Source organism: Onychomys torridus, chromosome 8 (assembly GCF_903995425.1).
Source record: "Onychomys torridus chromosome 8, mOncTor1.1, whole genome shotgun sequence".
NCBI classification, from domain to species: domain Eukaryota; kingdom Metazoa; phylum Chordata; class Mammalia; order Rodentia; family Cricetidae; genus Onychomys; species Onychomys torridus.
Genome location: NC_050450.1, coordinates 50,718,571 through 50,736,365, shown reverse-complemented (window position 1 = coordinate 50,736,365; position 17,795 = coordinate 50,718,571). Strand labels below are relative to the sequence as shown.

At 45.0% G+C, this 17,795-nt stretch overlaps 1 protein-coding gene across 2 annotated transcripts in view; it reads right to left on the bottom strand.

Moving 5' to 3' along the window:
* Positions 1-16,836: 16,836 nt before the first annotated feature.
* Positions 16,837-17,795, bottom strand: part of Pigl (phosphatidylinositol glycan anchor biosynthesis class L) — a 59,515-nt gene continuing 58,556 nt past the window's right edge. For both annotated transcript variants that reach the window (XM_036196508.1, XM_036196509.1), the window contains one exon: positions 16,837-17,325. In XM_036196508.1, the coding sequence (XP_036052401.1) occupies positions 17,227-17,325 (99 nt within the window). In that variant the 3' untranslated portion in view covers positions 16,837-17,226. The remainder of the gene's footprint in view (positions 17,326-17,795) is intronic.

Sequence of the window (17,795 nt, the reverse complement as noted above, 5' to 3'; positions counted from 1 at the left end):
ACTCAGGACCTCTGGGAGAGCAATCAGTGCCTTTAACTGCTGAGCCACTAAATTTTTGTTTGTTTCTTTGTTTGTTTGTTTGTAGGCATGGTTTCTCTGTGTAGTCCTGGCTGTCTTGAAACTTGCTTTGCAGACCAGGCTGGCCTTGAACTTAGAGATCCACCTGCCTCTGCCTCCCAAGTTCTGAGACTAAAGGTGTGTGCCACCATACCCAGCTCCTTTAATCCCAGCACTTGGGAGGCAGAGGTGGGCAGATCTTTGTGAGTTCAAGGCCAGCCTGGTCTACAGAGCAAGTTCCAGGACAGCCAGGACTACACAGAGAAACCCTGTCTCAAAACCACCCCCTCTCAAAAAAAAGATTTCATTTTATATTTGTGTTTACCTGTGTGTTTGTATGTCCACTACTTGTAAAAAGCAGTACCTGCAGAGGTCAGAAGAGGGCATCAGATCCCCTGGAACTGAAGTTCCCGAGGGTTGTGAGCCACTGTTGGAGTGAGTGCTGGGAATCAAACTCAGGTTCTGGGCAAGAGCACTAAGTGCTTTTAACTGCTGAGCCATTTCTCCAGACCCAAGAATATTTCCTTACAAAAGTCTTTCTAAATAATTACCTGTATTTTCTTCTACTTTCATATTTTATCCCTGTGTTTTTTGTTTTTCAAACAAACAGCCATTTAATCTTGATTTTTTTTTTTCTTTTTGCAGTTAACCTTCTCCAACCCCCTCTACCCTGCTAGAGCCTATGAAAGGTGCACGGGAGGAGTTGACCTCCATAACCCTGAAATGAGCAACAGGTTGTCAACATTTCCTTTGACGAACCAACCATCCATTCATCAATTTGAAATGTTAATGTACAAGTTGTGTTTTCAAATCTGTGTCTGTCTTAGGGTTTCTGTTGCTGTGAAGAGACACCATGACCATAGCAACTCTTATAAAGGAAAACATTTCACTGGGGGTGGTTTACAGTTTCAGAGGTTTAGTCTATTATGGCTGTGTGCAGGCAGATATGGTGCTGGAGAAGGAGCTGAGAGCTCTACATCTTGATCTGTAGGCAACAGGAAGTGAACTGGGCTTAGCTTAAGCACAGGAGACCTCAAAGCCCTGCCCCTACAGTGACTTCCTCCAAACAAGGCCACACCTAATAGGGCCACTCCATTTGGGGGTATCTCTTTAAAAAAAACGTTTTTGTTTATGCTGTGCATGTGTGTATGTGTGTCTGTCTGTCTGTCCGTCTGTCTGTGTGTATTCCACAGCATGCTTGGAAGTCAGAGGACAACTTGCAGAGTCAGTTCTTCCCTTTGCTATGGATTGCAGGGTATTCGGTCACAGTGTGAACCCTGAGATTGCATATTGCATTATGGGCATAAAATGGACCATAGGTCAAGAGGTGGAGCAAGCAAACAGTTGACCTGAAGTAGCCATAGAGAGTGAAGGGAAGTTGAGAGGTCAGGGAGAGAAGCAGAGAAAATAGAAGGAGGGACAGCTGGATGGAGGAACTTTTGTTTCAGAGGGCTTAGAACAGAGCTTTTTCTGAGACAAAGGTAGAGGAGGAAGGTCACCCCACTACTCTCTCTGCCTCTCTGAGCTAGCAGGCTTTCACCCCAGCATCTGGCTCGCAAGTCTTTATTGGTAAAATAAAAGGATAGAGACTTAGTCCAAAACAACATTTGCCTTCCTACATGGAGACAGCCGAGGCAGCGGCAGAGGTAGCTTCAGAGAGACTCGCAGGCTCCCTGGGCTGCAGCCTCAGCCTCAGCAGCAAGGCAGAGGCTGTGGCTGCAAAGTGTGGTCAGCAGCTGAGGCAGCAGGAGGTTCAGGTGCAGCTGTTGTGCAGCAGACATAGAAACGACAGCCATGTTCTTTTTTTTGGTTTTGTTTTGTTTTGTTTTCGAGACAGGGTTTCTCTGTGTAGCTTTGTGCCTTTCCTGGATCTTGCTCTGTAGACCAGGCTGGCCTTGAACTCACAGAGATCTGCCTGCCTCTTCCTCCCGAGTGCTGGGATTAAAAGCGTGCGAAGCTGAGGACCGAACCCAGGGCCTTGCACTTGCTAGGCAAGCGCTCTACCACTGAGCTAAATCCCCAACCCCAGCCATGTTCTTATATGTTTGGAGGATGGACTTAGGTCATCAGGCTTGGTGACAAGCACCTTTGCTTACTGGTCCAAGCCTATGTTCTTTTCTTTGACAGTCCTTGCTGCCCTAGGACTGGCCTTGAAGGTAGACATCTGCCTGCTTCTGCCCCTAATGCTGGGATTAAAGGGGTGATGGCTGATCTTCATGGTCAACTGGACTATATTTGGAATCAACTAAAACCTAAGCAGCTGGGCATGCCTGTGGCAGATTTACCTGGTTGGATCATTTGAGGTAGAAAGACTAGCTTTGTGTCTCTTGCACAGTTTTCTTACAGTCCCTTTTAAAGGCAAACAGCTCTCTGCTCTAGGAAGTCAGGATCGGGACACAGGAGACCTGATGGCGTCTTTGCGTGCTTGTCCTAGTCACGTTTCTATTGCTGTGACAAAACACCATGACCAGGACACTCATAAAAAAAAAAAAAAAAAAAAAAAAAAAAAAAAAAAAAATTTAATTTGGCTTATATTTTCAGAGGGATAGAGTCCATGGCAGAACAAAGGCAGGATGGTAGGAACAGCCAAGAGGTCCCATCTTGATCCACATGCATGAGGCAGAAAGAGGAAGAGACTAGGCCTGACATGGGCTTTTAAAACCTCAAAAGCCCCAGGGGCACACCTCCCTCAAGAAGGCCATGCCCCCTAGTCCTTCCCAAACAGTTCTACCAAATGAGGATCAAATATGCAAACTCATGAGCCTATGGGAGCTGATGTTTTATTCAAACCACCATGATACTCACCACCAAGGCTCAAAGACATGGTTTCCATTTCCCATGTGGCAATGCAGCCCTACTTATGAAATTGAATTGATTGGACCCTATTTCTCACACTGTGGCTGGGATCTGTGGTGTTCTGATATTGGCTGAAGAAATCACCCATTTCCACTAAGCTTCCCACTTGGTTACCATGGGATTGTAAACACCTTTTTATGTTCAGTGGTGATTTATCTATTCTGTCTCAGAAACCACTTCTGCTTCCTCTTTTTATTTAGCATTTCCATATGCTGGCTTATTCTCCACCCACACCCACACCCACACCCACCCCTGGCCTTTCTCCCTCTCTCTTTCTCTCCCTCACCCCCTCCCTCCCTCTCTTTCTGGAGCTGAGGACTGAACCCACGCCTTGTGCTTGCAAGGCTCTACCTACTGCTGAGCTAAATCCCCAACTCCAGCTTGCTTTCATTTTTCAAAGAAAACTTATTATCCTTTCTACTGTTTTCTGTTGTACCTACTGTTAGTGTTAACAAATCTGTAAATAAGTCTTCTGCTTTATGGTGCTGACTTTCTGAAATTGAATCCTCTAGTTCTCTTGTTTTACATCTTTTTTTAAAATATTACTTATTTTTATGTTGCATACATTGGTCAACTGGGTTACAGACAGTTGTGAGCTGCCATGTGGGTGCTGGGAATTGAACCCGGGTCCTCTGGAAGAGCAGCCAGTGCTCTTAACTGCTGAACCATCTCTCTAGCCCCACCTCTTTTTTTTTTTTTTTTTTAAAGAAAGAATTTAAAGACTACAGATTACCTACAGATCTCACATGCATAAAGTTCTTATTTCTAGATAATGTGTGTGTGTGTGGGTGTCTGTCTGTCTGTCTGTGTGACTGAACTTACAGCCTCTGGGACAAGCACTCTAAGGCTGTCACAGCTTCGGTCCTAGGGTTTGGTTTTATTTTCTCTTTGAGAAAGGGTGTTGTTATGTTTATTGTTGGTTTTTCTTTTTTTTCTTTTTTCTTTTTTCCAGAGCTGAGGACCAAACCCAGGGCCTTGCGCTTGCTGGGCAAGCGCTCTACCACTGAGCTAAATCCCCAACCCTAGGTTTTGTTTTTTGTTGTTGTTTTCTGAGACAAGGTCTTTTAATGTATAGGCTAGCTTGGCTTTGAACTTGCAGTCTTCCTACCTCAGGCTCCTGAGTACTGGGATTATACGAATGTGACACCATACCTCATCTGTAGGTGGAGTTTTCCTGTCCTGACTGCCCACTCCCTGTGTTGGCAGCTGCTTTATAATAACTGCACAGAGACTTAATATTATTTATAAATGCTCAGTCAATAGCTCAGGCTTATTACTAGGTAACTCTTTTTTCTTTTTTTTTTTTTTTTAAGATTTACTTATTTATTATGTATCAGCATGTATTCCTGCAGGCCAGAGGAGGGCACCAGATCTCATTACAGGTGGTTGTGAGCCACCATGTGGTTGCTGGGAATTGAACTCAGGACCTCTGGAAGAGCAGTCAGTGCTCTTAACCTCTGAGCCATCTCTCCAGCCCTACTAGGTAACTCTTACATTTAAATTAACCCATATTTCTTATCTATGCTTTGCCATATGCTTGTTAACCTCTTTTTCTACATGTTCTGATTGCCAGGTGGCCAGCTGGCTTCTCTAGACTCCACACTTCTTCCTCCCATCATTCAGTTGGCTTTCCCACCTAATCTTATCCTGTTCAGCTATTGGACAGTCAGCTTGTTTACTAAGCCACTCACAGTGACAAATCTTCACAGTGTGAAGGGATTATTCCACAGCACTTATCTGATGTTAGATTTTGGTCACACACTGTGATAGGAAAGTCTCTGTGTTGGGGCACTTATTAAGGATTTTTTCAGTGGCCAATGAATAATTGGTGTTTGTAAATAAGGGTTCTGGAGTGGATATTGATGTTCTTTTTAAAGGATTTTAAAATCTTGTGTGTTTTTGTCATGTGTGGGTTTATGTATGTGAATGCAGGTGACCACAGGCTTTGGGTCCCTTTGGAGCAGATGGTTATGTTGCCTGACTTGGGTGCTGGGAACCAAACTCTGGCTCTCTGCAGGAGCAGTGGGTGCTTTTAACTACACAGCCATCACTAGCCCAGTGCTGGTGTTTCTAAGTGCTGTGTGAACTTATTGCCAGAAATTAGAGCCTCTGACTATTATGGTGTTTGTTTTGTTTGCTTTTTTTTTAAATTTATTTAATTTTTATCAGCCACGGATTCCCCTGTCCTCCCTCCTCCCGCCCCCCCTCTCCCCAGCCCACCCCCCATTCCCATCTCCTCCAGGGCAAGGACTCCCCTGGGGATTCAGCTCAATGTGGTAGATTCGGTGGAGGTAGGTCTAGTCCCCTCCTCCCAGGCTGAGCAAAGTGTTCCTGAATAAGCCTCAGGTTCCAAACAGCCAGCTCATGCACTAAGGACAGGTCCAGGTCCCACTGCCTGGGGGCCTCCCAAACAGTTCAAGCTAATCAACTGTCTCGCTTATCCAGAGGGCCTGATCCAGCTGGGGGCTCCTCAGCTATTGGTTCATAGTTCATGTGTTTCCACTAGTTTGGCTCTTTGTCCCTGTGCTTTTTCCAATCATGGTCTCAACAATTCACACTCTTACAATCCCTCCTCTTTCTCACCAATTGGACTCCTGGAGCTCCACCTGGGGCCTGGCTGTGGATCTCTGCATCCGCTTCTATCAGTCATTGGATGAGAGTTCTAGCATGACTGTTAGGGTGTTTGGCCATCCTATCACCAGAGTAGGTCAGTTCAGGCTTTCTCTTGACCATTGCCAGTGGTCTATTGTGGTGGCATCTTTGTGGAATTCTGGAGAATTCTCTGTTTAGCTCTATAGCCCATTTCTTAATTGGACTGTTGGGCATTTTGATGTCTAATTTCTTGAGTTCTTTATATATTCTGGATATCAGCCCTCTGTCAGATGTGGGGTTAGTGAAGACCTTTTCCCATTCTGTAGGCTGTTGCTTTGTCTTATTGACCATGTCCTTTGCCCTACAAAAGCTTCTCAGTTTCAACAGGTCCCATTGATTGAATGTTTCTCTCAGTGTCTGTACTACTGGTGTTATATTTAGAAAGTGATCTCCTGTGCCAATGCGTTCAAGACTACTTCCTACTTTCTCTTCTATCAGGTTCAGAGTAACTGGATCTATGTTGAGGTCTTTGATCCACTTGGACTTAAGTTTTGTGCATGGTGACAGATATGGATCTATTTGCAGCCTTCTACACATTGACATCCAGTTATGCCAGCACCATTTGTTGAAGATGCTTTCTTTTTTCCATTGTACAGTTTTGGCTTCTTTGTCAAAAATTATATGTTCATAGGTGTGCGGATTAATGTCAGGGTCTTCTATTCGATTCCATTGGTCTACATGTTGGTTTTTATGCCAGTTCCACGCTGTTTTTATTACTGTAGCTCTATAGTAGAGCTTGAGGTCAGGGATCATAATGCCTCCAGAGGTTGTTTTATTGTACAGAATTCTTTTGGCTATCCTGGGTTTTTGTTTTGTTTTTGTTTTTGTTTTTGTTTTGTTTTTGTTTTTCCCATATGAAGTTGAGTATTGTTCTTCCCAGGTCTGTGAAGAATTGTGTTGGCAATTTGATGGGGATTGCATTGAATCTGTAGATTGCTTTTGGTAAGATCACCATTTTTACTATGTTAATCCTGCCTATCCATGAGCGTGGGAGATCTTTACATTTTCTGACATCTTCTTCAATTTCTTTTTTCAGGGTCTTAAAGTTCTTGTCATATAGGTCCTTCACTTGCTTAGTTAGAGTTACCCCAAGGTATTTTATATCATTTGTGGCTATTGTAAAGGGTGATGTATCTCTGATTTCCTTCTCAGCCTGTTTGTCAATTGTATATAGGAGGGCTACTGATTTTTTTGAGTTGAGTTCTTTTGCTTTTTAAGACAGGCTCTCTCTACATAGCCCTGGCTTTCTTAAACTCACAGAGATCTGCCTACCTCTGCACACCTCCCCCACTCCCCTGCTCCCCAAGTGCTGGGATTAAAGGCATGTGCCACCATGCCCTACCTTCTTAATGTTGTGGGTTTGTTTTTGTTTTTCCAAAACAGAGCTTTTATGTGCAACCCTGGCTGTTCTGTTGCTCTCTCTATAGAGCAGGCTGGCCTCCAACTCACAGAAATCCATCTACCTCTACCTCCCAAGTTCTGGGATTAAAGGCGTGCGCCACCACCTCAGAGCATAACCTTGAATTTCTGATCCTCTGCTTCATCTCATGAGTGCTGAGATTACAACATGCACCACCATACCCTGTTTATACCACATTGGAAATCAGACCCAGGGCTCCACGCATCCTAGGCAACCACTTCTCTGAGCTGCATCCCCAGCTGTTTTGCAGCCTTTTAAATTCCCCCCTGGTGAATTTAAATGCTTATCCATGCCTAATAATCTCTACCCTGTTATTTGCTCTTCTGCATCTCGACACTGTGCCCTCTCCCTCGGCATCCCTCTGGTCCAGAAGAGACCTTAGAATGCTTCTGTCTCCCTCCTGTCACAACTACAGAGCAAAGCAAATTGAAAGGCAATATGTTATTAAGTTCCAGCTTGGGCGGGGCAGGTCATAACCTACTTTGGGCCTGCCTGTAATTGTTACAAGTTGGGTGACATGGAAGGCTTAATGAGGCAAATGTGAATTTGTTTGTGTTTTAGTTTGGTTTTTAGAGAGAATGTCTTGCCATGTAGATCATGGTGGCTTTAAATTTGAAATCCTTCTGCTTCAGCATCCTGAGAGTGCACTACCATATGGGCCTTTTTAGACACGGTCTTTCTTTGTAACCCTGGCTATCCTGGAACTCACTATGTAGACTGACCTGGCCTCTTTTTATTTTATATTTTTATTTATTTTTAATTGCTTACTTTTATTTCGTGTGCATTGGTGTTTTGACTGCATGTGTGTCTGTGTGAAGGTGTCAGAACCCCTGGAACTGGAGTTACAGACAGTCTTGAGCTGCCATGTGGGTCCTGGGAATTAAGTCCTGCTCCTCTGGAAGAGCAGCCAGTGCTCTTAACCATTGAGCCATCTCTCCGGCCCCCTATACTTTTTTAAATTTATTTTATTCTTTTTGTTTTTCCTTCCTTCCTTCCTTCCTTCCTTCCTTCCTTCCTTCCTTCCTTCCTTCCTTCCTTCCTTCCTTCCTTCCTTCCTTCCTTCCTTTTTCCTTTAGTTAGTTTTTCAAGACGGTTAGTAACATCCGTGACTGTCCTGGAACTCAGTTTGTACACCAGGCTAGCCTTGAACTCACAGAGATCTGCCTGCCTCTACCTCCTGAGTGCTGGGATTAAAGGTGTGCACCACCATGCCCAGTTATTTTTTATTTTTTAAGAAATAAAAGCCTCCAGGCGGTGGTGGCGCACGCCTTTAATCCCAGCACTCGGGAGGCAGAGCCAGGTGGATCTCTGTGAGTTCGAGGCCAGCCTGGTCTACAGAGTGAGTTCCAGGAAAAGGCGCAAAGCTACACAGAGAAACCCTGTCTTGAAAAACAAAAAACAAACAAACAAACAAAAAAACCAAAAACAAACAAACAAAAATAAAGAAATAAAGGCCACTCGTAATTTGATGAGTTCTGATGACTTAAGTCTTGTTCCAATTATGAAACTTCACTTTGATTGTACCTTATGAATGAAAAAATAAAAAGGAAAGGACATGTCTACTCCTAGGTATGGGGGAGGAGAAAGTTTATTGAAGATAAGAGGAAGAGAATGGATAGACGCATGGACCAGGACATCTAGGAAAGTAGACATGACCAGCCTGAGCTGGGCCATATGGAGAGGCAGGGAGAGGGGAGAGAGGGAGGGGAGAGAAGGGAGAGAGGGGAACCAGGTGTAGCAGCCAGGAGGCCAAAGGTACAAAAGGGAAGGGTAACCAAAATGTCTGGATTATATTGGGAAGAGCCTCTGGGGGCAGGGCAGCCCAGCCCCTGGGCTGTGCAGTTCAGGGTAGAGGGTGGGTACTGGTGTGCCAGTCATACCCTGCAACAAGTAGGGATGGAGGGATGCTGGGAAAACCTAGTGGCCAGGTCCACCAGGCACCTCAGTGTAACATGAATTGTTAAATGGTCTTATAAATAGGAAAACTGGAGCCAGATATTGGGTAATTTCTGAAAGATCAGAGAAACAGAACAAGCCACAGCCAACCTCACCTCAACAACTCCTCAGCCGATCCTGTTTCCATGAATCCTCAGACTGAAAGGCGCTGAGTCCTGACCCCTGATGGTCTCAGTTGAACTGCTGCTAAAAGCCTAAAAGCTTCTAGTTAGTTCCTGGCCCTCATGCCTTTATATACTTTTCTGCTTCCTGCCATGGCTTCCTGGGATTAAAGGCATGTGTCTTTCCCAAGCAAAGACATGAGATCTCAAGTACTGGGAGTAAAGTGTGTGTCACCATGCCTGGCTCTGTTTCCAGTGTGGCCTCACAGAGATCTGGATGGATCTCTGCCTCCAGGATGCAAGGATTAAGGGTGTGTGCCACCACTGCCTGGCTGCTATGTCTAATCTAGTGACTGTTCTGTTCTCTGACCCCAGATAAGTTTTATTAGGGCACACAATATATTTGGGGGATACGATATATCGCCACACCTCAGCTGTTTGTCTGGGTTTGAAACTTAACACTTTCCACCCCACCTGTGGCCTTTTCCCTTTCTGGGGCTTCTCTCACTGACATCAAGATGCCTGTATGTCACTGACCTTTTCCAGCGTGACTCCTGTTTCTTGTCTTTCCCCACTCTCTCTTCACAGATAGATCTTGCACTTGCTGTTATAGATCCATCCATCCATCCATCCATCCATCCATCCATCCATCCATCCACCCACCCATCCATCCATCCATCCATCCATCCATCCACCCATCCACCCACCCATCCATCCACTCATCCACCCACCCATCCACGCACCCATCATTCATCCTTCCATCCCTCCCTCTCTCCCTCCCTCCCTCTATCCACCCATCCATCCATCCATTCACCCACACATCCATCCATCCATCCATCCATCCATCCATCCATCCATCCATCCATCCACCCACCCATCCATCCATCCATCCATCCATCCATCCATCCATCCATCCACCTACCCATCCATCCTTCCATCCCTCCCTCCCTCCCTCTATCCATCCATCCATCCATTCACCCACCCATCCATTCATCCTTCCATCCCTCCCTCCCTCCCTCCCTCCCTCCATCCATCCATCCATCCACCCATCCATCCATTCATCCTTCCATCCCTCCCTCCCTCCCTCTATCCATCTATCCATCCATCTTTTTTTTTGTTTTTGAGACAGGGTCTCACTATGTAGCTTTGACTGGCTTGGAACTCTGTGTAGACTCAGCTGGCCTTGTATTCACAGAGATTCCCCTTCCTCAGCCTTCCAAGTGCTGGAACTTGAGGTGTGTACCACCATGCCCTAAGCTATTGCAGATTTCTCATCTGGCCACTGCTGAGAGCATGTCTCTATCTAAATCAGCTTTGGAGCTTTAGTTACTATGAAGTCTCATTGTTCCTCTTGTGACATCCGCTCCCCGAGTGGATCCATCCCTCTGAGCCTCCCCAGGTGTGGAGACCCCATGTGTTCTGTATCTGGTGGCTCTCAGGTATTGCTTCCTTCGTGGCAAGTGTTGTTGAGCAGTGGCCAGAGGGTAAAGTGGTTGGGCTATTTTTTGTTTTGTTTTGTGTAGGATGGGGATCAGTCTCTCCTCTCCTAAGCCTGGTTGTTTTCCTGATGGAACCCCTGAAATTTTGACATCTGTTCCAGGCCTCAGGGACGGCTTGCCTAGTCTGTTTAGCATATACTCTGACAACTGGCTATTTGGGACCCTGGGATGGACTTTTTTTTTTTTTTTTGTGAGACAGGGTCTCTTTATGTAGTCCTAACTGTCCTGGAACTCGATCCTCCTCCCTCTGTCTCCTGAGTGCTGGCAAACTAACATCTCAGCCCCCATGCTCATTTCCAGAGAGGGGTTGCGTCTGCCTGAAGGAAGACCTGCGTTAGGATAATTTGTAGGAAGGCACATTCCTCCTGTCCTAAGCTTCCCGGGGGTGACATTTCACTTGAGGGAACCTTCACTGGCAGTATCTGTGACTGCCCTGAGAACCGCAAGAGCCTCCCTGCCTCTGGTTCCCGTCCTGTGCCCTCTGAGCACCAAGGGGAGCACTTTTCAGAACCCAGGGTAGAGCCTGTAGCTCAGGGTCATGTTGCCCACCTGCGGCCCCTCTCCCGTGAGATCCCAGAGTCCCGCCTCTTAAATTGTGGATTTGACTCTGTATGTAAATGAATGTGGGGTTTGGGGAAATGTATGAGCAGTCAAAGGCTTCTGAAGACACAGCGAATGAAAACTCAAACTAACCAGAATTAATTCGGAAACCAAATGCATAATGACTGAATATTTCTGACTCAGCCTTCGTATTGTGCAACTTCGCTCCAGCCTTTTTTCTGAACAAAGATGAGCACTCTGCAGTATGCATGCCCTAATGCCGCAACCCCAAACACATGCTGCCTGCAACACCTCAGCTCAGATTTAAGACTATGCATGTTTTGAACTACAGTGCTTTTTTAAAAAACTGAACATACAAAGTTTTCTGCTCTTGTAGAAACGTAATGATTTAATTCTGGAACTATTCTTCAGCATGAGCCTATCAAATAACTATGTCTTTGGAATATATTGTTAGACTGATTTTTTTAAAAAGAATTTTTCTTTAAAGCCAGGCATTGTGGCACATGCCTTTATTTCCAACACTTGGGAGGCAGAGTCAGGTGGACCTCTGTGAGTTTCAAGACCAGCCTGGGCTACATAGAGATTTAGAGAATAGCAGGGCAACATAGAGAGATTGGGTCTCAAAGCATCAACAACGCAAACAAAAAGTGACATGCCTAAACTCCAGTAAACATTCAAAAGGTTTACTTCTTCACAAAACAATTACTTTTTTGTTTGTTTGTTTGTTTTTTGTTTTTTGTTTTTTTCCAGACAGGGTTTCTCTGTGTAGCTTTGTGCCTTGGTCACTTTGTAGACCAGGCTGGCCTCGAACGCACAAAGATCCGCCTGCCTCTGCCTCCCGAGTGCTGGGATTACAGGCGTGTGCCACCACCGATCGGCAACAATTACTTTCTTAAATTATAAATTGCAGGGCTGGGGGGTAGCCTAGTTGTTCAGAGCACTTGCCTAACACACACAGGGGCCTGAAAATTAAAGAAAAAAAATTGTGCCGGGCGGTGGTGGCACACGCCTGTAATCCCAGCACTCGGGAGGCAGAGGCAGGTGGATCTCTGTGAGTTTGAGGCCAGCCTAGTTTACAGAGCTAGTCCATGACAGGCTCCAAAGCTACAGAGAGACCCTGTCTCGGGAAAGAAAAAAAAAAAAAGTAAGAAAAAAAGAAAAAAAATTGTGAAGCTGAATTGGGACCATACAGTTTTGAGTCTTAGACGCCAATAGACCTGTGTGCCGCTACCAGGTAAACTGTGAAGGTCCAAGGACAGGAGGTGGAGGGGGGCGGACCGTCCTCCTCTGCCCCTTCTCCTGAACCCTGGCAATCCCTGACAACGTGGGTTCTGCAGTCTGACCGTGAGTGTTCCCCAGACTGGCACATAAACGCAGTTGTTCCATCTGCAAACTTTGTGTATTTGCTGCTGGCGCTCTGTTTGGTCAGGCTTTGACTTTCACCCAGCTGGTCCTGCTCCAAGCTCTTTCTTCTTTGCTGGGGAGGATTCGGCCTGGTTACTGTAACATGGCTTGTTTAGCTTCTCAATGAAGGATGCGTAGGACATGGTTTTTTGGTGTTTTGTTTTGTTTTCTTCTTACTATTGTTTTTGCGTGTGTGCCTGCATCTTGTTTCCAGTGTCCCAGAGCTCAGGATCAGAACCACTGCTGTGTCTACATGAGGGCTTTTGTGCAGATGTAAATGTATATTACTCTGGAGTCTGTCCACAGGGGCGAGGTTACTGAGTCTTGGGAAAGGGTTTGTTTAACTGTTTAAGAATTTGCAAAGCCAATTCCCAGAGTTGGAGTGTCACATCCTGCAACAACCAGCAATTCATAAGCATCCTCCAGTACGTTAGAGGGTCAAGTTTATGGGAGACAGGATTTCCCACTACTTGTGTCCTGACCCCCTTCAATTTTTTTTTTTAGCTTTTTATATGTGTGTATATATATATGATGTGTGTCTGTGAACATACATGTGGGGGCACACATGTGGAGGTCAGAGATATTTCTTTTTTTTTTTTTTTTCAGCTGAGGATTTGAACCCAGGGCCTTGCGCTTGCTAGGCAAGCGCTCTACCACTGAGCTAAATCCCAAACCCGGCAGGAATCTTTCTGAACCACACTTCCACCTTATTCACAGAGGCAGGGTTAAAAAGAATTGTATGTGTATTTTTGTGCAGAGTTTTCCCCTGCATTTATGTATAGGCACCACATGGTGCCCACAGAAGGAAGAAAGACTATTGTGGAGCCCATGGGATGTCATTTAGAGGCCGTGGTGAGCCACAGTGTGGTGCTGGGAACTGAACCCAAGACCTTTGCAAGAACAGCAAGCACTCTTAACTGCTGAGACGTCTCTGCAACCCCAGAATGTATGATTTTATGGGTTTTGTTTTGTTTTAGATTTTTCGAGACAGGGTTCTCTGTGTAGTTTTGGTGCCTGTCCTAGATCTCGATCTGTAGACCAGGATGGCCTCGAACTCACAGAGATCCGCCTAGCTCTGCCTCCCGAGTGCTGGGAATAAAGGCATGCACCACCACTGCCCGGCTGAATGTATGATTTTAATAACTGCTTTTTGAAGAGCCAGTGAATGTCGGGAGCTATGAGACGACAAATGCATGTGGCTTGATTAGCACCTAGCTGACTCTAACACTGAACCTGCACCAGTGAGATGGCTCAGCAGGTAAAGGTGCTTGCCTGGAACCCACATGCTGCGAGGACAAAACTAACTCCACCACACGCGCACACACACACACACACACACACACACACACACACACACTTTTAATTGCTATATTTGATTTGGTGACTTTCATAAAAAATCATGAAATGAATTTTGGCTTGGAATTAGGGCAAGAGTTTCATCAATTTCTGAAATATTCCCACGTATACTTGTACCATTTTGTACTATGTATCTATGGGAATAGACACTGTCACTAATGACAATAAAATCAAAATATCAATCATCTATGAAAAATATTGAAGGTGCAGTGCCTTGCAGCATCAAGTACTCAGCCAGAACTTAATTTTTTTTATATTAAATAAGCAAGCACATCCACCTCAGTATGCAGATTTAGTTTTCCTTAAATGGCAAAATTCCATGTATACCAAACAATTATTTTGAAAGATTTCTTTATGATTTAGTATCAGTAAATGCTTGATTTATATACCTATTTATATACCTGTATGTCTGGGGTTGTGTAAAACTTTCTCAGGTGAAAGGGGGTCATGAATGGAGACTGTTTAAGCAGTCCCACAGAAGGATCTTGCAGAGAAATAGCATCAATTGGGCAATCGGCAAATAAAATACCATTAAAAATATTCCTTCCATTCTGGGTGGTGGTGGTACACGCCATTAATCTCAGCACTTGGGAGACAGAGGCAGGTGGATCTCTGAGTTCCTTTACAGCCTGACTTACAAAGCAGTTCCAGGAAAGTTAAGGCTAAAACAAAAACAAACAAACAAACAAACAAAAACAAAACAAAACAAAACTGGTCTTGGAAAACCAAAAAAGAAAAAATGAAAATCCATTCTAGATTTTTCTGTATTATTTATTTTTAAAGAGTCTCCTGTAGCCTGGGTTGGTTTCAGACTTGCTATGTATCTGATGACCTTGAATTTCTGATACTCCTGCCTCCACAGCCCAAATGTTGGCACACAAATTTACGCTGTGCTGGAGACCAGACCTAGGCAAGCACAATACCAACCGAGCTACCATCCCCAACTTCTTAATTTATGATATATAGTGAAACAAATATGAACAGGCACAAAATAATGCAAATGTCACTACCTGGAAGCATTGTAATTCTATGCATTTTGTTTGTTTGGTTGGTTTGGGTTTTTTCGAGACAGGGTTTCTCTGTGTAGCTCTCTGGCTGTCCTGGAACTCGATCTATAGACCAGGCTGGCCTCAAAGTCACAGAGCTCTGCCTGTTTCTACTGGATTAAGGGCGTGTGCCCCCATGCCCAGGTTGTTTTTGTTTTCTGAGAGTCTCACTGGGTAGAACTGGCTGACTCACTGTGTAGACCAGCCTGGCTGGGATGCACAGAGACCCACAGATGCTGGGATTAAAGGTGTGCACTTTCCTCTCTGGCTGAGAATAGTGGGGTTTTTTTTTTGTTGTTGTTGTTTGTTGTTTTTTGTTTTGTTTTTTTTTTGTTTCTCGAGACAGGGTTTCTCTGTGTAGCTTTGTGCCTTTTTCCTGGAACTCACTCTGTAGCCCAGGCTGGCCTTGAACTCACAGAGATCCGCCTGGCTCTGCCTTCCGATTGCTGGGATTAAAGTCATGCGCTACCACTGCCCGCCGGAGAATGGTCGTTTTTAATTTTTGGTTTTGTTTTTGTGTTTTTTTTTTTGGGGGGGTGGCAAGGTCTCATGTCTGTCTGTCCATAGTGTTAATAACTCTTCTAGTAAATTTCCTACCCAGAGGACAATCCATCTCAGTGCCCTTTTGAACCCACAAAGATCTGTCAATACTGTATATATATACATATATGTGCATTTTTATTAATCCTTTAAGTTAGCATATGAGTTAATGGCTTTCTTTATGGCACTTCCACATGCAGAAATGGCTGCCCTCACACTCCAGTAATTCTGTCTGCCTTCTGAGTACTGGAATTATAGATGTGTGCCACCATGCTTGGCAACATCAGATTCTTTTTTTGTTTCTATTTCAAGACCTGCTTTCTCTGTGTAGCCCTGGCTGTCCTGGAACTCACTTTGTAGATCAGGCTGGCCTCAAACTCAGAGATCCACCTGTTTCTGCCTCCTAAGTGCTGGGATTAAAGATGTACGTTGCCCCGTCTGGTTGACATTGGATTTTTGAGTACTTAAAAAAGGTTCCAGGTTTCTCTTTTCTCTATTTCCTAGTTGTTTGTTTTCTCTTGTTTTTCTTTTTGAGACAGGATCTCTCTCCATAGTTCTGGCTGTCCTGAAACTTACTATGTAGATCATGCTGGCCTGGAACTCATAGAGATCCACCTGTGTCTGCCTCTGCCTCTGCCTTCCAACTTCTGGGATTAAAGGTGTTCGCCCAGCCCCTACCTTCAAAAGGCAGAGAACCGGTATGTTTATTGGCTCCTCAAATCGATGACCCACATGACCATCTACACACACACCAGCACCACCATGGTGATAAAGTACAGCTTACCTAGACTAGAGTTCTGGTAAGGGGGCCACCAAGGAATTAAGATTGAACCAACTGAAGTGTGTGTGTGTGTGTGTGTGTGTGTGTGTGTGTGTGTGTGTGTGTGTGTGTGTGTTTTGAACCTGTGTTATGGTTTGGCTGTGTCCCCTAGAATTCATATGTCCTTAAGGCACTAGTGTTTGGAGGTGAGACCTTTTGGAGGTGACAGGTCATTTGTTGTAGGTGTGTCTTTGCTCTGAAGGAGCACTCTCTGGTTCACTTGCTCTGTGTCCCTGTGACTGCCTTGGCCTTTGAGGTGCAGCCAGAAGCCCCCCACTGTGATGTGGAGGCTGCTATACTCTTGGACTTCACAGCCCTCAGAACTTTGAGCTAAGTAAACCTCAACTCGACAGACCCCCTGGTCTGTGGTGTTTCCCTTACAGGAACAGAAGACTGACCAAAACAGCCTGCTTCAGAAGCAATGTAAAAGTCACATCTGTGAACCATTTTTTTTAAAGATTAATTTATTATGTATACAGTCTGTATACTGGAAGATGGGTACCAGATCTCATTAGATGGCTGTGAGGCACCATGTAGTTGCTGGGTAATTTGAACTCACGACCTCTGGAAGAGCAGCTAGTGCTCTTAACTGCTGAGCCATCTCTCCAGCCCCAGTGCGAGCTATTTTTATGGCACCTTTACATTCATTTATGGTAAGGCAACCTGCCCAGGCCTTGCTAGATGTTTGATACACACTCTGTTATCATGCCAACTATTTTTTACAAGAATTGGTAAACTGGTGGGGTAGCTATTATTGTGTTGGTGTAGTCTGGAGTCCTAGTGGTTTCCTCCCTAAGGAGGAAGCTGGGTCTGTGTGACTTGTCCACATGATTCGTTCTCAGAGGCTGCTTTGCTGGGATCTCTTGGGCTAAGGAGACAAGCCAGCCCAAAGCCAGGCCCAAGGACTTTTTGATTTGTTTCTCCCTTTGTTCTGAAGATCTGGAAACTCTTCTTGGCTTCAGAGAAACTGCAGCGAGTTGATTCTCATGTATCTGGAGAAGATGATGTAGAGGCGGCGGAACCAGAGGAGCTGACTGTGGTGGCAGGACATGGCCTTCTGGAAGAATCAAAGAGGACCAAAGATGGACACTGGCTCTGGAACTGTTATTTCCAGATCTTCTCTTCCCCCAGAGCAAGGCACATCAACTCAGAGTTCCCTGCCCCCAGCTCTAATGACCCTCAGCGTCCCCTGCCCCACTGCCAGCTCTTTTCTTTTTGAAGATTTATTTTACATGTATGTGTATGCTTGAGCGCATGTATGTGTACCCCTATGTATCCATGGAGGCCAAAGAGGGTGACAGAGCCCCTGGAACTGGAGTTACACATGGTTGTGGGCTGCTCCGTGTGGGTGCTGGGAACTGAACCTGGGTCCCCTGCAAGAGCAGCCAGTGCTGTTAGCTACTGAGCCATCTCTCCAGCTCCTTACTTTCATTTTACTGATGCTGTTATATATTTCTGAGTTTCCTAAAATGAGCATGTGTCATTTATTTATTTAAAGTTTCTATAATCAGAAAAAAAAAAGCCGGA